Source organism: Chaetodon trifascialis, chromosome 20 (assembly GCF_039877785.1).
Source record: "Chaetodon trifascialis isolate fChaTrf1 chromosome 20, fChaTrf1.hap1, whole genome shotgun sequence".
In the NCBI taxonomy this organism is placed as follows: domain Eukaryota; kingdom Metazoa; phylum Chordata; class Actinopteri; order Chaetodontiformes; family Chaetodontidae; genus Chaetodon; species Chaetodon trifascialis.
The window spans coordinates 20,795,311-20,819,634 of NC_092075.1; the positions used below are offsets into that span (position 1 = coordinate 20,795,311).

The 24,324-nt window shown below is 40.1% G+C and overlaps 1 protein-coding gene and 1 long non-coding RNA gene across 3 annotated transcripts; one reads left to right on the top strand and one right to left on the bottom strand.

Moving 5' to 3' along the window:
* Positions 1-3,272: 3,272 nt before the first annotated feature.
* On the top strand, positions 3,273-23,643 carry mvb12ba (multivesicular body subunit 12Ba). 2 transcript variants are annotated; one of them, XR_011603421.1, is made up of 11 exons: positions 3,273-3,548; positions 8,851-8,973; positions 9,525-9,632; positions 9,782-9,878; positions 12,165-12,294; positions 12,682-12,825; positions 17,494-17,588; positions 19,836-19,891; positions 20,246-20,305; positions 20,663-22,661; positions 22,819-23,643. XR_011603421.1 is itself a non-coding variant. In XM_070989257.1 (10 exons), exons 2-10 carry the CDS (start codon positions 8,863-8,865, stop codon positions 20,747-20,749), a joined length of 888 nt encoding a protein of 295 aa, XP_070845358.1. In that variant the 5' UTR covers positions 3,273-3,548; positions 8,851-8,862; the 3' UTR covers positions 20,750-23,643. The 2 variants fall into 2 exon arrangements, 1 of the variants encoding a protein (XP_070845358.1); XM_070989257.1 differs by having other exon boundaries at positions 20,663-23,643.
* LOC139348872 (uncharacterized) lies at positions 15,638-15,955 on the bottom strand. The gene is made up of 2 exons (XR_011603422.1): positions 15,894-15,955; positions 15,638-15,772 (listed from the first exon to the last, which is right to left on the bottom strand). It is a non-coding gene; the product is annotated as an uncharacterized lncRNA (long non-coding RNA).
* Positions 23,644-24,324: the final 681 nt, after the last annotated feature.

Genomic DNA, 24,324 nt, shown 5'->3' on the forward strand with positions numbered 1-24,324 from the left:
ATAAGAGTATTAGCCTTTTTTTCAAGTATGTAAACTAGAATCTAAACCCATCTTTCCCCCTTCCCCATTCATATCTCCAACCCCCTCCCTGAGTGCATATCTCCATCCCCTGCTGCTCTATTTCAGTCAAAACCCATCTGGGGTCAGTAATCAGACCAATACAGGGGAAGGAGGATGGTTGTGGTTGCAGCAGATGTAACTGAGAGTCATTTCTGCTTCTCATAGCCTCCTCCCCCCCTTTTCCCCCAATGGCTAACAAGTTCCCTGTGCTCTTAATATGAGCTGACACATCATAATGACAGAAAAAAGCCTTTCTTGTCCTGTGTCATGCACTGAGAGATTGGATCTCTCTTTGCGACACAGCAATTTTCTCTAGCTGGAATACATTTGTGGGTGGTGAATGTTAGGTTCAGCCAAGGTTACATGGGTAGCAACACCCCTCCCAGCAAACCCACCAGTCTGAAAAATGTTTTGAATGATATTCTATCAGTCTGAGGTAAATTTTTTCTTCTCCTGAGGTGTTATTTCTGTGAACACCAGCAAACTTCAGAAATGTTAATCACTCTCAAATTCCGTTTTTCTTATTGTCCTCCTGCTCTAAACCGAGGTAGTTATCAGCTATCACAAACAAGGACTGTTGCGAGGATCAGTGTATTTTGTAAGTGAAACATAACATTAGGATGTATGTCAGTCATGGCCAGAATAGCCAATGACACTGGGGCCCCAGGTCAAAAATGAGCTGCTGGGCTCCTAACTATGGGCTCTCTCTATCTCTGAGCATTGTCTATGATATTCCTACACTGGAAAAGAACATTGTCCCTCGCAGATTTGCTGTCTGGAAAATTGATTAGAAACAAATGAATCTGGGAACAAGCAACATGTAAACATGACAATGAAATATTAATTAAAAGCAGATTTTGAAAAAAGGGCTTCGAAATCAAGTAATAAAGAGAACTTAATTATATGCCTTATCATGCCGGGTGATTGTGTTTTAGTGATGTATAATCCAAACAATTACATTAAATTACCACACAGTAGTTGGCACACAGTGACCCTGGGACTTTGGGGGCCTCTGGCAGGTCGAGGGCTATACTTCAGTCCAGATTAACATATCTCAGGATCTAAGGGCCAAACTTTGGTATGGATATTTAACTGGATAATTCCTAGTGAATTCTCCAACTATGCTAATGTCACATTACAAGTAAATGACAACTACAGTTTATTTTCTCTAAGCTGTGTATAAAGTGTAAGGTTATTTCAAAGAAATTTAAAGGAATCTAACACTGGAAAAGCCTAGAGGCTGTTAAAGTCAGGCATTTGTCATTTAATTTGTGTTTGGCTTTGTAGTTTTGCATCAACACTACCCTCTTGTGACCAGAGAGCAGTCCTCTTATAAAATGTATACAGCACATCTGCAGCATCTTGTGGCTGTGAGAGGCACTGCCTCATTGTATGCAACTCACTGTGACCTGCTAGACCAGTCCATATTTGACCATAACACTGTATTCAGTAGATAAACTCTGAACAGACATAACATCAGCATACAGTCTATGTGCACACGGAGGAGTTCAGGTCTTAACATAACTGTGGTATATATGTTTATTATAAGTGTATTCATATTATTGTAATTACGGATGAAAAAGAAAGGCATATTTTTTCACTTGGTCACCAGGTCAGATTTTTAAGCGTAAAAATAAAAGTAAATATATGCACTGTAAAAAATACATACATACATAGTCAAGCAACCACAATAAACAAGAGGATTCCTCCTAAACTAACATCTTGACTAAAAACAAACATTTGCTGCAGTTCTATCATCACTCACAGCTGGTGCAGTTGTATGTTAAAGTAACACTATTCATTTGGATGCATGAACTACAGCATATGCAATGGTGGTAACTGATCTAATAACCAGATGTGCAGCGTTATTCAGTAAACACATTGCTTTCTCCCTTTGTGAATGTAGTGGGAGATCAAGGTACATTTTAGAACACTAGTCTTCCAGTTATTAGATATAACTACACTTCCTTTGACTCTTAAACACAGACCGCAGGTCTGTAGAGACCAAGAACCATAGCCCATCAAATTCATTAATTTCACTCAATTAAGATGACATCTGTCTGCTATTTTCAAACATTTGTTTTTGGTTAGATACCTAAATTATTGAATATCAGTGTTTTTCTAACACTTTCCTTTGAAATTCTACAGTACTCCTAAAGCCAAGGTATGTCAGTGGTATTTTTTTATTCATGGCAGTAACTCTGCAAATGAAGGCAACAGTGGATGAAGATTTTTTTATTTATTTTTTTTTAGATATATATTTACATTTATTGTATTTATTTATTTTAAACAGACGGTTTGAAGAATTTATTGTTTCAATGCTAGCTGAGAGGATGGGTCCTCCTATAATTTCAGTTGGTGGCCCTGGGACAAAAGCATTTCTAAATGAAAGTGGTGCATAAGCAGATAGATTCTGGATGCAGTCAGACAATGGATGCATTGGCACTAGGGGTTTCCTCATCATTCTTCCTCATGGGTTTTACATGGCAGTCGCACTGCCCCACCCAACTTCTCTGAGAAAGGAGAAAAAGCCAGATATGTCTAATAGAAAATTGGCCTTTGATGTGTGCATCTCAGGACTGATTAACCAGCTTGGAGGCCTGGGGACAGCTTGGGGGCCTGTGGGCCCTGCTTACCCTCCCATTTCTACCACTCTTTTTCTATTATGTATGTGTTCTTGATCAACAACAAACTTGTGGTAATAGGAACCACAACTGTATTTAATAAAAAGACACCATGTAATAACAATACATACCACTTAAAATAAAACTAGATTTTAACTTAGGGCCCCTCAACAAGATGGGACCTCCAGTCAGGTAATGATGCAAGTTTTGTCTCACCTCTAATATTTCAGTTTATAATGCGATTTAGATCTGCATGCAGCAACTTTATGATTGGAAATCAATTTGATATTTTACAAACAAATTGCTACGTGGCGAACCTGGAGTCTTTGGCCCCGTTGAGAGTGTGGGGCCCCGGGGCAGTTTGGTAAACCAGTTTTGTGCATTGAAAGGGTGGAGAAGAAACATTTCATGCTTGGCATGCTACAGCAATTCCATATTCATAGGTTTTACTGGAGAAATGAACACAGAGATTGGAGTCTTCTCAAGCACTTCACAGAAAGCGTCAAAACACAGAAGATACTGCATCTATAGCAAATGCTAGTGTTTACATGTTAGTGTTTACATGTTTATTCGATATGTGGGCACCTGGGAGGGAGTGGGGGGGAAGGCTCCTCCAGTTGGCTCGCTGATTACTCCCCCGTCCCCAGTCCCCTCGAACGGCTCCCTCCTGAAGCCGCTAGCTGCAGAGCCACCATGCAAATATTTGCAAAGCAGCTTATGTTTTATATTGATTCGTTGTTCCCCAATTTCGTAAAGATGCGAGTTTCCGCAAAGCTGTGAAAAAGGTGTGAGAGAGGAGAAGAAGAAAGAAGAAGAAGAAGAAAATACACGACGACGAGCGGATCCGACTGTTAACCTCGCTGGGTAAGTGGGCTGTGCTACTCAGCTAGTCAGCTAACATTAGCAGCTAATGCTACTGCAGATTCTGTGTTCAAGAGACACCAAGGCGTGTAACGTTACTTTGTCTTGGGCAGTGGAATACTCCCGTGACTTAGTGTGGTTTGTCTAAATTAGTATTAGTGTGTTAAGCTGTTTAATCACCGGGCGGATAACGTTTGCCCACTGAGCTAACCGGGAACACCCTAGCCAACATGAACGTCTGACAGCCTTGCCCGTTTGTCGCAGCTGGTGTTTGGTTCTTTCTGGCGTGCTAGCTCACTAGCTTGTTATTTGTGTCACAGATAAGCTACGTTACCTTCCAGCTAGCGTTACAGCTCACAAACCACGGTCCGTATTTAGAGAAGAGTGACAAACGCAAGCTGGTTGTCCTTTAATGACACGGAGAGGGATAAACATTTGGGTTAATGAGGTTATCTAGCTAACTTACACGGTTAGCCAGTTCTGTTAAACCACTAAACCACCCTGGTGTCTTGCTCAGTGTGAAGAGGACATGCCAAATTCAGTTGATCTAAGCTCAGTTACTGATACTTTTCTGTTCAACTGAGATGCTTAACATACTTAGATACATATAAAATAATGTGACACCAATGTAAATGATCAGGGTGTTGTGGTGAATTCGGTATGTAGCAGGTTAATACACAGAATAATGCTCTTAGTCAAATTGTTTTCGAAATGGTTCATGCTGCTCTTCATTCCTCTGTATTCAAAGTGCAGCAGTATGATCGAAGTTTATATCAGTCATTTATTGATTCAACAGGGACAATCCAAGTAGGCTTTGTAACAATTTAATAAAATGTAACTAATGCAATATGTGTAGGACTTCTAGCCACAGCTAATTTGCAGACCATGTCCCTGATTAGGCTTTTAAGAAATAAAACACGCAATACAGAAGTCCTATAAACACATACATACTGACCACAGAACAAACATAGACAAGCGACCACTACAAACTGTAATTAGTATAATAAAAGAAATTTACAAACAACATAGAAACATAAAGGAAACATTTTCAATTCACGTCAAATACAGTGACAGCCATGTTCTGTCTTATCATGCATATCACTAATTCCTTATAAGTTTACACACATATGCTCCACTTGAGTTTCAGTAACTTCTAGATGACAAAAAAAAAAATCAACAAAAAGCAGGATTTAACATAGGTGTGTAAATAACGTGTAATTTGCTGCAGATACTTTCACCTACCTACTAGTACAAATAAAGTTAATCTGGTACTATTTCCTCCATATTAGCAATAAAAAAGATCCATCAAAACATGTTCAATGTCTTTGCAAATCTGATTCCAAAACAGTTGGGATGGTGTTTAAAGCGTAAATGAAAACAGAATGTAATTTGCAAACAGACTTGTTGTGACTGTTGACTGTTGTACTGACAGTTTTGTGAAGTGTTCATGAGCCCATGTAGTCATATCCTTTATACAATCATGTGTTCACAAAGTGGTGAACCTCTCTCCATCCTGGCTTGTGAACGACTGCCTTTCCAGGATGCCCCTTTCATACCCAATCATGATACTGTCACCTGTTACCAATGAACCTGTTTACCTGTGGAATGTTCAGGTGTTTTTGGAGCATTCCACATCTTTCCCTTCTTTAGTTGCTTCTGTCCAACTTGTTTGAAACATGTTGCTACATCAAATTCTGAATAAGCAGATATTTAAAAATATAAATGAAGTTGATGAGGCATGAGGTTTGAAAAGGAACATTTAAAAAAGCATGCTGCATTTCGGAAACAAGTCCTGTTGACTGATGAAGTTTAAAATAGAACTTTTTGGCCACTGTGAGCTAATACTATGTTTGGAGAAAAAAGGCTGCAGAATTTGATGCAAAGAACACCTCTACAACTATTAATGGTGGATCGATCATACTTTGGGCTTGTGTTGCAGCCAGTGACACAGGGAACACTTCAGTGGTAAAAGAGAGAATGGATTCAATTAAATACCAGCAAATTCTGTAAGCAACATCACACAATTTGTAAAAAAGCTGAAGATGAAGAGAGGATGGCTTCTACAACAGGATGGTGATTCTAAACACACCTCAAAATCCACAGTGGACTGCCTCAGGAGGACCAAGTTGCCACAGCCTTCACAGAGTCCCTGAGCTAAAAATCATTAAAAGTCAGTGGATAGATCTCAAAGGAGTGCAGACAGCCCGAGAATCTCACAGAACTAGAAGCCCTTTGCAAGAAAGAATGAATGAAGCAAGACTCTTAGCTGGTTAAAAATATCCTTTATAACCAGGATGCTTGTCAAAGGGGGTGTTACTAAGTACTTTGGGCCTGTTTTGGAAATCAGATCATCTTTTACTCTCTTAGCTGTTCACAGTCACAGAAATGTTGACCAGGGGTACCTTCTTCATGCCTCCTTGAAACATTAAATTGTCTTTGTATAGTTTTCAGTTGAATATATTCCCAGTGATTTTAGTCTTATGGCTGTCTGTTTTATCAAAACTGTGTGTTTACATTTATTGTGTGTGTGTGTGCGCGCGTCCGTGTGTGCGTGTGCATGTGTGCGTGTGCATATGTGCTGCTCGATGACATTAAATGTTGTCATATATCTGGATTGGGGTCCCAGAGCAACGTTGTTGGATCGTTGCAACTAAATGTTAGCAATCTGAATCGGCTGTGTATTTGCGGTCTTGAACACGCTCCATTCCTCCTGCGATCAAATGACATGAATCACTCTCAATGAGTGAGTGTATCCCTGCGTGTTCACTCACAACTGACTGAGAGCACAGCTGAGCTGACAGATGAATGGATCATTTCAGGAAATGATTCAGTTCAGTTCATTCACCCAAAAGATTTGTTCTTTCGACTCACACATTCCATAACAACACAACACTAATTCATTCAGCAACACTGAGGCCTTAGTCTCTCTTGTCATGCCACTACATTGCTGGCTCTATTATTCTGCTCAGTCGTGGTCATACAGGAAACCTGAAAATGGCATAAACTCAATGTCCAAGAAAAGGAATCCTGTTATTAATCCTTCAGTCTGTCAAATGAAACCAGGTTTATTGGTTACACAGATGTTTCTAAATGTTAAATGCGGAAAAGCGGGGATTGATCAGAGTAGGCCACTGATGTGCAAGTGAATATGTTCTCAACTATAGATGCTTATGTGTGCTGTCTGGATATTGAAGTGATATCAGGAGTTCAGTGTGTCAAATTGTTGCTCTGTTGGTCCAGGGATCAGTTTTGTTCTTTAACCTGACATACATCACTGTTGAATCAGTCAGCCTTTCCTACAGGGTTCTTTCTCTTTGTGTCACGGCTCTGAACAGAGGACTGTGGTAGTCAAGGAGATGCTATGCAGGAGGCCTCTGTTGTCCAGGCAGCTTTTAGAGGGCTTCCTGCTCTGTGCAAATCCCACACTTCTTACGCCTTGTCAATATGCTGCTGTGTTGCAGTGTACCACAAGGCTGGGTAGTCGGTAGTCAGTCAAACATGTGAGAGTGTGTCTTTGTGGGTGTGGTAATATGTTGTATTAGTTTGTGGGTTGTTGCCACGAAGTGCTGTTTTTTTTTAATGTGATGTCATACAAAGGGAATGCTCACCGTTGAGGGTTTGTTGGCTACGTGGGATGATGTAAAACTAGGAGAGAGCTGATACTGATTTTTCTTAGTTTGACATTTATGCTGCCTGGTATTTTATCCCCTTGGAATTATAAGGTGCTATCTGACATATTTGTTAAAACTGAGGTATTCACATTCTTATTCTGTGACAATTTATTAACTTTATGTGAAGTCTTTTCTTTAGTTGTATGCATTTTTTGAAAACAAAAATGTTCTTTCTACAAAGTCAGATTCTAACTTGGTTCACTTTGTAAGCACTTTGGATGCAGACAACAGGACCAGTCACATTCTGCATCGTTTCATGTCCTCGCACTGCTCAGTGACAGCCGGCAAAGGACACAGGAGATGAGAAAACGAGACCCAGTGGGTTAACTTAATAGAAATGTCCCCACAACAGCAACACAACAGTCTCTCACTATGTGTGTGCGCTATTTTTAGTTTGGGCTGCTTTGAGGGCCTGTATAAAGCAGGAGTCACTTCAGACCCGAAGTTCGAACATGGATAGATACCGACTTCAAATTTAGGAGCTGGAAGTTTTGCCATTTTTATGTTGCTTTAGTCTTTATTTTGCTGGTTAGTCCGTTGAATTTGGCTTTAGCACATTCCACATCAAATGTAGCTAGCAGCATCTGTTGTAGACACACTGGATCAATGTTGCAGTATTTAATACTGAGGAACAGTCAAGAGAAACTGTGTGAACAGTAAGCCTCATTTAAAGCCATATAAATAATCAGAGTAGTAGGTTGGTTATGGAAAACTGTTTTTTCACTTTGCTTTTTCGACCTGTCATCTCGACACTTCATATTGCAGCACAAGCTCATCTGGTTTTGTTGTTACAGGAAACTTCCTCTGCTGTGTGTCAGTGCGTCAGTATGCGTGTCTGTTGCTGCCATATGTAAATGTACTTTATAGACATATTCAGTGGTACACTGACTGCTCTAGTTATATAACGTACCTTGGTATTTCTGCCAAAATATATTATGTCTGTATGTGTGTCCGTCTGTTGGATGGTAGTGGTATTACTACTTAAACTACTGTTAAAGAGTGGCTGTTTTCCGAATCAAATTGCTTTTCAGTAACTTAACTCTTGGACTGTAATAGTGTGGTATCACAGAAACTACATTTTCCCGAACATATGAAATATGGCAGATGGTGAAAACCGAGAGAAATTGATCCAGAGGAAATTGGGATTGTTATTTGTTTTCTACAGTGGTTTGAGTTGAGTTAAATATATTCTAAAGTCTAAATTGAGCATAGCAAGCAGAGGAGCAACACACACACACACACACACACACACACACACACACACACACACACACACACACACACACACACACACACACACACACACAAAATCCTGGAATATCCCTTTTCCCCCAAAATAAGACAGATTTTGGTTCCACAGAGTCAACATTTCTGATGTAAAGTGAAACCTAATACTGCTTTTATTCTGACCTGCTACACTTAATTGTTGTGACGCTGTCAAGTAGATGAACTGAACACCTGTCTTACTGATCTGTTGAGAGACTATCAAAAAATCTTAACTTTACCTGTATGGTAGTTCCCTCTGCTCACCTTTATTTCAGGTAAACTGACCACCTAAAGCAAATCCAACCCTTCTCCTACTTCTTCAGACCAGTTTCCAAGACGTTCATCAGTCATACTGCTTTTGGTTGCAGAACTCTACAAAGATGCCTGAGGTTCGGGAGCTTTCTGAAGCTTTGCCAGAGATGCCCATGGACCCAATCACTGGAGTTGGAGTAGTAGCCTCCAGGAACAGGGCTCCCACTGGATATGATGTGGTAAGTCAACAATTTCAGTTGTGTACTGTCAGTCATTGCATGTTGTATTATGATTTGATGGTTCACTGACGTGTTAGATCATATGGGCATGTCTTACAGTGAGTACTACAATCACTGTTGTAGATTAACAATCAGAAGTTTCTTTTAGTTTTTTTTTCATTTAGGACAGGCAAAAATCATACATTTGGAGGATTATTTCATTTTTAACACTTTGCCGCTGATTTGGTAATGTTACCAGATGTATATCCATGTCATCTTGCTGGTTCACTTGCTCGTGGATGTCTTTTAATTACTATTATTATGTGTTATTGGCATTTCCATAATCATGCTTTACTGCAAACATAATTAAAAACTATTGTGAAGTAGTAGTGATATTTGCCAGGCACTGAGAGCATGTGAAAGAAACCAGATGTCATCATTCATCATTATTGTTCTTTGGAAGCTTCATGACAAGGGTCTAAGACAGGTTAAAAGGATCATGTGACACCCATGTATTAGAATTTTTGTCTGTTGTTTGATGACCCCTCCTCCCTTGACTTGTCTGTATCCAGGTCTCTACGACAACGGATGGCCTGGATGCTGACCTGTGGAAAGATGGCCTTTTCAAATCCAAGGTGACCCGCTACCTCTGCTTCACCAGGGTCTTCTCCAAAGAGAATGTGAGTTAACTCACCCCACCAATCAGGGCTGCATGTTGTAATCTTATGTCACATATACAGCATTTGAATGAACTTTCTTCTTCTTCTTTTTTCCATCATTTGCATATTTTTCCCCCTCTCTTCCGTGTCCTCTATCCTTTTCTGGATAGAGCCATTTAGGCAATGTACTTGTGGACATGAAGCTGATTGATATAAAGGACACTCTGCCTGTGGGGTTCATTCCAATCCAGGAGACTGTAGACACTCGTAAGTTTCCAAGTCAAGTAGAAAGGTTCCGTAAGAAGACTTAAAACATCTTTAATTTATTTTTTGATCTTCAAGGTCAAACAAAAATGTCTTAAAATGTTCAAATTGATCTGTTGAAAAGTCTGCAGGTATTTGTTTTTGGGAAATTGGAAGTTATTTATTACATGTTTAAGACTTGTGTGAAGTTATACTGCGTTGAAGTAAATTTACTGGTTGTTCGTACACTTTGAGAATCTCTACCACTGTCATTAACAGTAGGCTGTCTCCCTGCATATGCTTTTAAAATTTCGATTTTAAAGGCTCATTATTACAGTTTTGTACTTCTCTGTAATGTACCACAGTGTTAAAAATGTTATGCCATTCTTTCTCAGCTTTTCTCAGATTTGTGGTCAGTATTAGCTGTTAACCAAAAATATATGTTTAAATAATGAAATTAATATCATAAACTAGTCGAGTAATGGCTTGAACTAACGACAACTAGTCAACTAGAAAAAACTTTTGGGGGGCAGCCTAACAAACAGTTGTAAAGATGTTTCTGCCTGAAGTTCTGAAAGGGAAATATGTAAAGTGTGATGCTAGTTGAATGAGTGATGAAAAATTGAATAACATAATATAAAACTCAATAATGGTGAATAGTGTAGTGCAGATAATATATGCAGATAACTTGTCCACAAAAATGTTGGGCCTAGGGATGGGAATTGATAAGAATTTTCCATTATTGATTTTGCTTATCGATCCGGTTCCTGGGCTGCACGGTGGTGCAGCAGGTAGTGCGCGTGCCTCACAGCAAGAAGGTTGCCGGTTCGATCCCCGGGTCAGGCAGGGCCTTTCTGTGTGAAGTTTGCATGTTCTTCCCGTGCATGCGTGGGTTCTCTCCGGGTACTCCGGCTTCCTCCCACAGACCAAAAACATGCTCATTAGGTTAATTGATGACTCTAAATTGTCCGTAGGTTTGAGTGTGAGTGTGAATGGTTGTTTGTCCTTGCATGTGGCCCTGCAATCGGCTGGCGACCAGTTCAGGGTGTACCCCGCCTCTCGCCCATTGTAGCTGGGATAGGCTCCAGCCCCCCGCAACCCCGAAAGGGATAGGCGGTATAGATAATGGATGGATGGATGGATCCGGTTCCTTATCTATTCTGTTATTGATTCTCATTGGGTGAGGAAATAAAAGAGTACACATGGGTTTGTTTGCGTTAACTGTCTTTTATATTTTCATCTCTGCACAGAAAATATAACATATACAGTATGCACAAATAATGTGTGACGTAACCTCAGAACAAACCTAAAAAGTAGGTGATCTACTTCTCAGAGTAGGAAAAAATGAAGCTGAACTACACTGGTTAAATAACAACATGCACCGCTGACAGAACTCAAATTTCTGATTTTCATTTGAACAGATCCACCAGATAAAATGCAACGAATGAACCTACCGAAATTCAGGGGCATCTACAGTGGCAAAAGGGTGCAAACCTTTCACCACAAATCGAGTGACCGCTCTGTGACATTCCTTTATCCTCATCTCGGTCATTTTACTCTTCCCTGCCTCAGTGAAAGGAGTGGACAGAGGTGCACGAGACCTGCCGGTGCCCGCTGCAGCCTCTGAGCCAGTGTGAGAGCTGGCCTCTGAGCAAGCCTGACTCTGGCAGTCATCATCATCTAAATTTGATGGAAGGACATGGAGATGATTCATATGGCGAAAGCAGTTTACAGTGGAATGGCGCTAACCTTAACACAACAGACACGGCTTGTAAGAGTTCAGCATTACCCTCGGCACTAATAACAGATGACGCCCTGGTGTTTGCTCTGCCGCTAGATTTACAAGCGTCGCTAAGTAACGTATCAAACATGTGACATTACTGCAAATGAATTGCATGCTGTGTGGACAAATGTTTTAGCATGTTGAAGGTATTTCTCCCCTTTGAAGAAATGGAAACTTTTTGCGTGTAATATAGCCATACTTTGGAGCGTTTCTGCCTTGACGCCATATCGGCTACGTTCTAAAACCAAAACAATGCAGCATACGTGACGTTATCGCGCATGTGCAAGACAGGCGGAATCAATAAGCAGAATCGTTAACCAGGCAGGCAAACGATTCCAAGGAATTGAGCTACTGGGAGCCGGTTCTCAAAAAGAGCCGGTTCTTGATTCCCATCCCTAGTTGGGCCCTAATAATATGAACACCATGTTAATGTTCAGAAAGCCTCTCTGGCATTAATGTGTAGTAAATGAGCAGACTGTCTGCAGTGGAGTGACTGTCTGCCTGTCTGTCTCTTGTGCCTCCCACAGAGGAGCAGGCCTTCAGGAAGAGACGACTCTGCATCAAGTTTATTCCACGGGACTCCACAGAGGCAGCCATTTGTGACATCCGCATCTTGGGACGCTCCAAGCAGGCCCCTCCTCAGTACACCTTTATAGGGTGAGCAGCTTTAGATCACATGATGGGACGTTCATTTTGGTTGGAAACATGACAAAAGGTTGTCAATATGAGAATCGAAGTATCCTTATTTAAACAATAGTCAATTATTCAGGTGTTTGGACTGAAATTTTTTAGACTGTAGTTTAAACCAAATTAATGTTTCCTGGGGCATTAAAAACTACCCTTGCTTTTTAAATGGATCCCGGAGAGGCATTTCCATCCTCAATAAATCAGAGAAAACATTCATGAGAACAGAAAAAACAGATGTAATGTTTGCTCACATTTTAAATGGTCAGTGGACAATGGTCAGTGGACATATCTTTTCTGCATTATCTGAGGTCTTTTCAGCTCTTTCTTCTTATTAATGCTTATTAACTTGTTTGATAGAGAGCTCAACAACATGGGAATCTGGTATCGCATGGGAAACGTACCTCGGGCCCAGGACTCCACACACACACCAACCACCAACAACATCCAGAATGTGAACTCTTCCTCCAGCTCAGCCCCGGTCCCTGCAGCTCCTTTACCCAAGTATGTACACCCCAGTGATGTGTCATGGCGTGTGTTTGATTTATCCTCGCTTATCTAGCTGGCACACATGAACACATGGCTGAAATTCTTTACTCAGTCCTGAATCAAGGAAAGAGGATGTACACTGTCCTTGAACATCCTTTTGTCAAGGACAGGGAAACAGATCTATCTTTAGATTACAGTAGGAATATGAAGTCATGCACACACACACACACACACACACACACACACACACACACACACACACACACACACACACACACACACACACTCTCTCTCTCTCTCTCTCTGTCTCTCTAGGCAAGTAAGACAGAAATGTTACTACTCTGATGGGCCACTAATAACATAACAAGAAAAACAAAGGCAGGTTTATCACCGTCAGCAGAGACACCACTCTGCATTGTTCATACACTTCACTGATAAACCACTGAATTACATCCAGTCCAGCACAAAAACTGAACTTGGTGTATTGAAGAACAGGCAAACACAGACAGAGGGAGAGACACACACACACACACACACACACACACACACACACACACACACACACACACACACACACACACAAACAAGTGCAGGAACGTTATGTTAGGCCTATAACAGTGGTTCCCCAAAATATTTGTTTGAAAGTTGATAGGGTTAATGCTAGATTTTGGATTGTTAACACAACTTTCCTTGTTGATTGGAGGCTATCTCTAGCCCTTTATCAAATACAACTGACTCTAACTAACATTATGTATCTTATAACTGTCAAATAAATCACTTACCTGAGCAGATTGTTGACTTGAGACGGGAAAAGAGGTCCATCAGTCTTGTTTTGGTCCCCTGCCTGAGCTGACAGGAGGTGCTGGTGTGCTGCGAGTTGCAGTAGTATTAATGTGACTCTGCTGCTCGCAAACTTTGTACTGCCAAGATCATGTACAAGAGTGCGTGATTTCTCAGTCCATAAAGATTAACAACTGACCATGTTATGAGATAAGCTGTTACGACCCGGCTCGCTAGGGGTAGGGAAGTAACAAAAAACAACCGGTGGAAGTGGTTGAAAAGAAGTTATTTATTCAGATCAAAGTATTCAAAATTGTTTCAAATCTCAAAAGGCAAAAGGCCAAGACAACGAAAAGAGCGAGTGGGTGCTTTTCAAACAAATGAAATAATCAAAACCAAAAGAGAACTCTCCTAAAATGAGAGCTTAACTAACTATAACTAAAAGGGAATTCTTCAACAGGAAGAGCTTAAGCAATGCAAACCAAAAGAGAACTCTATAAGACTGAGAGTTTAATGAACTATAACTTAAAGAGAACTCTTCAACAGGAAGAGCGTAAGTAATACTAACCAAACGAGAACTCTAAAAATGAGAGCAACCTAAATCCCACACCAAACAAAATGGAAAACAAAACCCTCCTAAATGAGGCCTGCTATTCAAATGGAAACAACACGAGAACCAAAATACAAGGGGGAAAAAGCACCCCTAAGCCTATTGAAGCTAACAAATCAAAACTAAGTGTATGTATAAATCAGTCAATCAGCCCCCCCCCCCCCCACCAAACCTAGCTCTTTCGAGTCTGGTTGCCAACAATATACCAAAAACACACTTTTGACAAATTTGTCACACATTAAGTGGATCTCTCCTGTGCCGAGGACTGGTCACCACAGATGGGACGTCTCTTGAAGCCGGCAGGCGAATAGGTGTTTACAGGGGATTGGACACTGGCTGGCTCCTCCCCAGTCGCTGGAGGAGTCCTGTTTCTATTCCCATACACAGGGGGCACGAGAACACACACACAAACACACACAAACAGACACGAATACCCCCCAAAACGGTGGCAGCCGTTCCGTAAGCACAGACAGCTAAACGCTGTACGGCATAAGTATTAATACACATGTGCTTTTTACAAGTATGTTGCTGCATAGTGTTAGCTAAGAACGAACAGAGACTTAATAACTTGCTGTGAGATCTGACTTGCTACTGCTGAGACAAAATTGAGAGTAAATATTGTTAAGTTGTGGCCTTTTTCACTAGGTTGGGTGAGCCCAGTATGTATTTTTTCAGTGATGCTGCAGAGTAAATTAACAGTGTTAATTTTGTCATGACCTGGCTCAAAGGAAATGACAAATAACGAAAAAAACGCAGAGCGAAGCCAAATACAAAATATATTTATTTACACAAAAGAAACTTAACAACTAAAGATATAAACAGAACAACAGGCGCTGGTCGGGAGAAACAAGTCAAGCAGAGCAGAGCCAAGCAAAGCTGCGAAGAGAAGAGCCGAGCCGAGCCGATCCACGCCAAGCCAAAGCAGCGCCCCCAAGAGACCAGACGCCAATCAGCCACGGCATTTAACTCCTTCCATGCACCGGCCCAGGTGTTCACCATTAGTGTAATTGAAAGGCTGGATCAGCTGATTACCTCGGAAAAAACAATGATTAGTTTATATCAAACCACACACCCCCTTTCTCAAAGCAAACGGCCAGCAGGGCCGTAACAATTTAGTGTGTATCTGATCCACCGACCATTTTTGGTTAATTTTACTGAGGAATTTCTGAAATGGTTCGCCTCTCATTCCTACAGTCTTCTCCCACTAAGTCCACAAAGTTTATATGGAAATACAGTTTATCTTTGTGGATTCTATTGATGGCAAATTGAAGAGAAGACTGTTGACAAAAGGATGTTTTTTAATCTTGTGTTTTGGGGGACATATAAAGAATGAAAAGAATAGTTTTTTAACATTTTCTCAACACCACAGAAACACTAGTTAATGTGGTGGAAATTCCCATGAGCTGAAGGAAGGAGTTCACCAGGAGACTTCAGATGTCTTATGCAGAAGTATTTATTGCAGGCTTGATGCATCAAGGAGATGTTGATGAGCAACACAATGTCCACAAGTGAACCAAGGTAGTGCCACACCAAATCCTGAAGATGTCCCTTCCAATGGGGTGTATTAATACCCTCAATGTCACATGTTTCTCCTTTCTACTCCTTGAACTATTCCCTATTACGGATATTCTATACCTACCTTCTTCATTTGTGGTGCTCTATTGGATAGTCAAAAGCAAACAATAGCTCCTACCATACTTGCGTATGCCCTGACCTCCAACCCTCTAACTGAGGACACTTTTGACCTAATTCCTTATTAAAATGTGAACTCGAGCAATCCTCCTTGAATTGGTCTGGTCTATATGCGTACAGTTTATCTGTAAGTCCTTGGCTACCTCTGCAGTAAGAACAGGGGGAGAGGTTACCTCTGTAGCCACAACAGAGAGAGACTTCCTATCTGCTGTCTGCTAGAATGGTCTCTAAATATTATGTTAATGTGTCTCTGTCTGAGGTCTCTGTGTTGTCCAACCTTGAGACCTTTGGGTTCCTAACTGTACAGAAGGTCTGTGATAGAAAATTCCTTCACAGTTAACTACTGAGCATGATAAGGTTGTCTGATGTTCGCTGACTGTGGTTAGTTATTAGTTTGATTAATGGTTTACAGTCCAGTAATGTGTGTTTGTATTAGTTACTGATGGTGGCTGATCAGTCTGATTATCTGCTGATTGTGCTGGGCTGGCAGTAATGGCAGAATGCAGTAAATGGCTATGCTTTGTATACCTGTAACATGATGTGCTTTATGGTGATATTGCTAAATCCTAACTCCTAATGAAACTCGAAAACTCTACATTCTCATTGCATTAATACCTTTTGTTAAATTTACTACATCTATTATATTAGACTGAACAAGCCTGAATGTGAATTGCAACTTGACTGGGTGGCAGATGTATACCCCTTGTGTTCTCAGAGTAAAATGCTAATACTTGCATGGGTTTTGAAAGAGGTAAATCTTGATCATCCTTAGCCCATTTCCAGAAGTTATTTAACATGAGTTATTCACATTTTTAAAATCAATCAAACAGCATTTTGTAGTCAAAAACTGAGGTCACAGCTTAAATAAACTCAGCAGTTTTTCAAAACATTGACTCCTAATTGTAGATTGTATACGGTTTTGTATTCATGGTGTAATTATCATTCATTTTTACTACACTGTTAGTTTTGGACTTGGTGCCCTATATTTTGCCCATGATGCCCTGATATATTTGTTTTTATCAAAGGCTAAATGGACCTCCCCTAAAATGACTTCATTCCAGATCTGCAGCATTGGCTCATTTGCTCATTTGTGTCATTGTTTTTCAAGTCTGACACCCTGGGGCCCCCTCAGACAAAACTGTGACAACTCTGCCTGTTTTCTATTAACTCTGTATTGATTTATAGACCGCTGTTTGCAATGGACACCAGAGATAATGATGTCCTCGGACTATGAGAAGGAGTATTTAATGTAGTATTGTAAAGTAGTAATGATTTGTGATGTTAATCACCAATGTAGGTGAACGGTGTAGGTTTTATGTGATCCGTGAATCCACGTAACAGCACAGTTGGTGACAGATTCATGTAATACAGTTCTCATCTCATCTTTCTCCATGACTCTGCTCCTGCTCCTCCAGGTTTAGAGCTCAGAGTGGATCTTAGCTTATATTAACTGCTCAGCAAAAAATCTAAGGCTTTCAGACACACACATCATTGAACATTCGGGCAGTATGGACACGCTGCAAGCAGCACATGCATTGATTCAATGTTTTATTTCCATTAAACTAACCACATGCTGTATTTCTTTCTCTTTTTGTCCCAAGGCATATTTCTATGACTCTTCCGGCCAGCTTCAGAGGGAAGAACACTACCAGGCCAGATTATGAACACCAGAACTCCAACCTGTATGCTATCTCAGGTCAGCAACATTTAGTGATGGTCTTCTCAGCATCTCTTCACAAAATCACAAATGTCTTTTTTTAAATGTACCTGTCAAAGTCATGCCACTCATGGTGTCATTAGCATGTATAAAAATGTACTTTAGAAGCTACAATTTCCCTTATTGGCTTCAGTGTAATCATAGGCTGAACAAGATAAACTGGGAACAGCAGGAGATAAAAAAAAAAAAAAGTATATGCAGAGCCAGCAAAAGACAAAGCCTGAAACCAACAGCCTTCCTGTTACAAGTTGTAATTAGTGTGTTGATGATAACATTATGTCAGAGCTGTGCAGTAATCTGAATATAATGCAGACCAGTGCAGCCATTCAGAATGAAGTATTCTGTGCCCATGTTATGATAACCATTAACGTCTCTGTGCACAAAATAGTACAGCTACTTTTTTGTGCACAGGGGAGCCACCAGCTTTGTGAAAATCACTTCCAAAACCAGTTTCCTGAAGTGACTGTTTTCATCTTTTGTGTTAGAACGTTAACAAGTATGTGTCTACTTACCACAGATGCAGTCTTTACCTCTTTGTTCTCATGCAGGTCTTTTATGTGCATTTGTTATTTGGTAAGCAAACAAGGGCAGTCAGTTCAGTGCTGGCAGGATTTGAACAGATCCAACTTGAAACTGAACTCACATTATCATTCATATTATCATTTGCTAGGAAGAGATGTAACTGCCCCATAAATAGTTATTGAGCAGTTGAACTTTTTGTGCATTCATGTTCCCTCAGGATGAATCCCAATAATTTCGTATTTTCCACAGGCCACATCACAATTTGAGTTTGTGCAATACTTTGTTTTATGGCAAAATGTTGGTGTGCTAACAGACTAAGCCATGGTAAATATTACCTGGTAAACATCAGCAAACTGTCATTTTGAGTGTGTTATCATTAGCACCACTGTGCCTCACTGTCCCACAGAGTTTTAATGTAGCTGCTTAGAGTTTTTCCTGCAACAGATGATTCTATTTTTTGAGACTTGATTATTTGTAGTTTGTAGCCTGTTTGTAACTGTAGCCTCATCATCAGAACACATTACATGCAGTTGTCAAAATGACAAGTGTTAGAGCTTACAGTGATGGCATTTTTATGAGGTGAGCTCGTTGTGGTCAGTGCTCATGTCCTCAGAAGGCTGTTCAGGGTTGGGATTAGGCCTTCACAACATGGGGAAAATCTGCTACATAATATTATGACAGCGATGTGACTTGTTATATACAAACAAGTACTGAAGTGTGCATACTAGCTATACAGCGCCCATGTCTCTCTGCTTTAGCAGGTACACTGCTAAATTAGACCTCAAAATTGAATCACCTCTACCCACTGAATAAAGAAATGAAAGCAATTGCTTTGAATGTGCAAATTTGGTTGTAAATTGTTAAAATGTATCATATTGGGTATATGGGTATCTTTATTCTTGAAGGCAGCAGGAGGCCTATGTTGATAAATCTGGAGCTTCTGATTGGAGAAGTGCTGCAGCAGGCCACTGTGCTGTTACACACACTGTTCTCTGAGTTTACCTTGAATCACCTGCTAATGACAGCAGGCTGCTACTCTGTTCATCATCACCTTCTTTTCATCTTTCTTCTCAGCAAAAATGGTGATTTGTGTTTTATTCTTGAAATACTTTACAGGGCAAATTTGACTATTTGCAATGTGAAATGTGAATTGTGACTAAAATGGTGTTGGATTGATGTAACCATATAAATAACTTTTTGTATTATTTCTAGTTATTATTATTATTTCTGTTAAAAAACACCATCTGCCTCTGGCTGCAGATTTGTGGTGCCTTGTGTTCACGTCACAACACTCTGCTCCATCCAGACAACAATATGATTTCTATTTCGAGTTAATAGAATCATGTTGTCAAATCGTGTTGTCATACTTCACTGTGATTGGCTCAAATGTTTCAGAGCAATGGAACCTTTGACGTGACTGGCTGGGAGTATTTTTATTTGCCAGCACACCATCTGATCAGTCTATATTCCACGTCATTCAGTCCTTTTGTTATTTGGTCTGCTGCACTTGTATGAACCAAAATAGAAGTCACAGTCAGTGCACAGTACCCTTTGCTGCAGTAGTTGCACTTTTGTGGATAAAACGCCGCCTCAGTGTTTTATTTTTTTGTGAATTTCCCAAATATGTATATTTTTTATGTTACTTTTTTGCTGCTACTGTAAAAGACACATATGTATAGCATCTGTTTGAACTGTCTCTTTCAGCAATGGATGGAGTGCCTTTCATGATCTCTGAGAAGTTTGCCTGTGCCTCGTCTGATGTAAGTTGCCTGAGTTGAGTCTTGAGAGTGTTGGGGACAGGTTGACCTGACAGAGGGTCACAGGTTTTATCCTCCTCCAGCAGAGGTGTACAGTCTTGTGCTTTTAATACATCTGCTCAAGTTCAGCACTTACTGCATGTTTAATATAACCAGTGTTAGAAACAGAATACTTAAGCTGGAGGCCAGTCCTTCTGTTTGACTGGAAGATATTCTGTAAAAGTACTACGGATTTGAAATATGAATAGTAGTAATAGGTTGAAAGCAAAGAAGTGTACAGAAAGCACTAGAGTTGTTGAAGCTGAAGATGTTTACATCCCTGGATAACAAACTAATGTCACTGCTCTCCATATTTAGCTGCAGCAGGTGGATCTTATGGGCATTACAATCAAGTCACTGGCTGAGATCGAGAAAGAGGTGAGTAGACATGTAATCAAGTTACTACAGTTTTATAATTGAAGGTGAATTCCAGTTTGTTGCAAATAAATTCTTATTTTCGTATCCTTGCCATTTCTGTCAGCTACAATAACACAGTACTCCCCAAATAAAGAAACTTGAAATATGAGAGTTGGGGTTATCTTGAATCCATGATCCCAACAAATTGAAATGTTTTGTAATTACACTCTGTGTCCACCAGAGGCCAGTGTGGTCCTAAGTTTGAACTATATCATTGGACGTCCCAGATGTTTTGCAGCCGATTAGATGAATGAATGGGCTGATTTCTGTCAGGCCACATGACAGAGTATCATGTCTGACTCCCCCTCTCTCTGTCAGTATGATTACAGTTTCCGGACAGAGCACAGTGCAGCAGCTCGCCTCCCCCCCAGTCCAACACGGACCTCCCTGAGCTCTGAGGCCTGAGCACTCCCTCCCTAACAACACTCTCCTGTGTGGACACCAGAAGGAGAGGCCTGTACACAACTACTGAGGACTTCCCCACAACAGTCCCAAACACCTGTGCTGAGAAGAAAAAACCCAACAAGGACTCTGTGGGTCTGACTGAAACCACTATGTACAACATTGATGAGCTGACCTTTGAGAGGGAATTGCCTATTGTTGGACAAAACACACCTTTCTTGCTCAAGGAAATTTCAAATTGAATTTCTTTTCCCAAACAGTTGTGAGTGTTGTTGCCTGTTATTGAAATAACCACTCCCCACCCGAAGGACTTGTTACAAACAAGATAAAGGATTAAAAGGATACTTTACTCTGAAGGAGGGTACCTGTTAGGCCTTTGCTCTCTGAAATAGAATGAGGGTCTGAGAGCAGCCATTGTATTTGCCTTTGTCATTCATGACACACCTGCTGCTCTGACATTGGCCTGAATCAAGGCACCGGGAGGGCACATCTTCCCAGTTCATGTATTGGAAATGCAAAAGGAAAAAGTCGTGTCTTGGGATTATGTTTGCAAACTTTTACTGGTCTTCTTTATGGGGGATGATTGTCATTGTTCTTTCGATGTTTCTGTAATGTACTGATGTGACAGTGAGTTCACTTTGTGTTTGGGAATTTCATTATGCTTCCTGTTAACCACTCCTTTACTGTCTATCTGTGAGCCAGCAGCTCTGCTTACTTATGGAACCACTGTTACAGATGAAAGGTTGCTAAACCGTGGAAACAGGTTACTGCTGGACTGCACATATCACTGTTAGGATGTTTGTCAGCCATAGTTCATGTGATGTCAATGCATTGCTTTTTTTGAGCTGGGTATCATTTTTCCATGTTGGTGAGTTTTGGTACCACTATTAAAACAATTCCTTTTTCAGTACCTTACTTTTAATAACTATGGATATAATGATTTTTCTTTAAAAAACTCTCATTTTAGCTTATGCTCCATTACATGTTCAAAATTTTTTTAAGATCTATGGCACAGTACAGTATGTTGCCCCTCGTCTAAACCAAATGGTCCATCATTGGCACAGATTTCCATCGGTACCAAAAAATACACAGGTTTGATACCAGCTCTAGTTTCTTTAGATCATCTGAACTATCTTCACTATTTGAAGTTACTTTTCTAAGCACAATGGTGACGCAGACAGATGGTGCAGTGTAAGTTCTTCATGTTTTTCTACATTGGTTTCATGTGAAACAGCTTTGTGCCTACAGTGCGTATTTATCCAACAATGGTAGGTGTTTCATTCAGCCTCTTCCCTTTTAAAAACTGTCCTCTTTTAGCTTGAATCCATTTTCATCGTCTAATAACTTTAATGGTAGCTGTTTTATTTTTTACCCATTTGGCATCTCTCACTCTCAACTCAGAGAGCTTCAGTTCAGTTGAGGTCCATAGTGGCTCATTGTTTTTTTTTTGTTTTTTTTTTTAACATAAACACATAACACAAACAATATCATTTAAATGTGTTTTTTAATGAATTGTGTCCAAGATATGTAGTGAGTGGGACATTTCTCAGTGTAGTAACCATTTTGTCTGAGGACAAACTGTAATGGTGGCAAGTTTCCAAATGACCTCAAACACTTTGTTGACATTTCTGTGATGTTTCTTGTTACTTATGGACAAGCATATATTTCGATACAGATATACCAGAATTTCTCAAATACTATGCAGGGCCCCATTTCCTCTGTTTAGAAATAGATTTTATCATTTTTGTGTATTCGTATTCACCACTCTGCTGCTCTCACAGAAATAATGTTTTCACTTATTTCTACTCACTTCTGCTTTTCAGTTACGGACAATTAAATTCAACACTTCCTGCAAATGTTTCAAATTAAAACTGCATTATGCCTTGAGCAGTCAGAGGGCATAATGCAGGGGTGGGCACATTCATTCCACAAAGGGCCGTGTGGCTGCAGGTTTTTGTTCCAACCAACCAAGAGCACACAGTTTGACCAGTGAGCTGTTTGAAGACTGAGATCAGTTGATTAAATGAGTCAAGTTTGGTGTGCTGCTGCTTGGTTGGAAAGAAAACCTGCAGCCACACGGCCCTTTGTGGAACGAATTTGCCCACCCCTGGCATAATGTGTTCCATGCCTGGTAGAAGGACTCTTGTGAAATCCTGTCCTGCATTTACAGAGACATTATTCTCAAGTTCAGTCTAGCAACGTCTCAACTACAACTTTTTCTTTGTGAAATCAGTATTGTCTCAAAAAGCACCAAAGCTTCTGATAAGGAACAATGATCCTGTTTTATTTTGCTTTTTTCACTCCATTTCTTTCATAAGATGGATCTTTTCCTGCAAGTGTCTGCAATATTACCAGTTCATAAATGCATGGATTAATTCCTTTCATTTTCTATTTTTGTTTGTCTAATTTATTTGTTGTTTGTTTCAGTATTGTGACCCTGTTGTCCTAAAGACTCTGTTGTTTTCAGAAATGTAACATAGAATCGTCAATTGCACTGCTGACATGTTTGATGAGGGTGAAAAGATAAATGGCTCATTTCCATGTGAAGCTGTGTGTATTTGGGTGGATCAGCCTGCTCTGTGATAAGCTACACATGTATCATTTCTCAGCTGTGGTGTTCACTTCCAGCCAGTTTTGCTGAAACATTTAATAGCTAAATAATATGGTGTCTGCATTAACAACAAATAACAATCTTGCTTTGATATGTCTGTTAGTTTGCATGCATGGTGACATGAGATGTCAGAGGTTTCAATAGGACAGTTATTTTTGTAGTTTGTTATTGATCAAAAGTCACAGATTTTGTCTCATGAATAGATTTTATTCACTAAAGAATGAACAAAATGGCATCAGTTGAATTTGTATTATAAGGAAGTTTCATTAAACTGCGATGAACTCAAGTCCTTGATCTAAAGTTGGATTTTATTTTGGTAAGGGTGGTAGTGTCACTCAAATTTGAGCCTGATCAGTACTTGATGTTTGAGGCCAATGAAGATATTTAACAAATCGTATGTTTTCATAGATTTTTAAAATGTTTTTGATAAAGATATCTTAGATATGGTTCTTAAGTCCCCCCTCCAGTCAAAAATGTGTTTTGTCTACTATAACTTCACATAGATGTTTGACCCTCACTCTGCAGAGTTTGATGGTAGAAGGCTGTCTACACATTCACCTAAAGGAGGAGTTTCTGTTTGCTCACCTTAAATCTCAATTCAACACATGTTCCAATTGGATTTTGTGACTTCACAACTAGCTTGAAAGCTACTCACTGTCAAGTGTGCATCTTATGCAAGTGTGATCTGGAAACTTAAAGGCTGCTGCACTAGGGCTGGTACCTGTAATGTACCTCTGTAATAACAAACATGTAATTTCAGGTGTAAAAGAAGTCCAAATTTTTGAATTTTGGCTATTGCTTGGAAAAATGCTAAGTTAACATCAACCAAGACTGAAAAAAGCCCAGTTATCTCGAACAACAACTTATCCAACAAGCTAAGTAATTACCCGAAGATGTCGTTGAAGTTTTTGATGCTTCACTAAAAGTTTTGTCAGACATGTTGCCCTGGCCAGCTTTGGATTCCGCT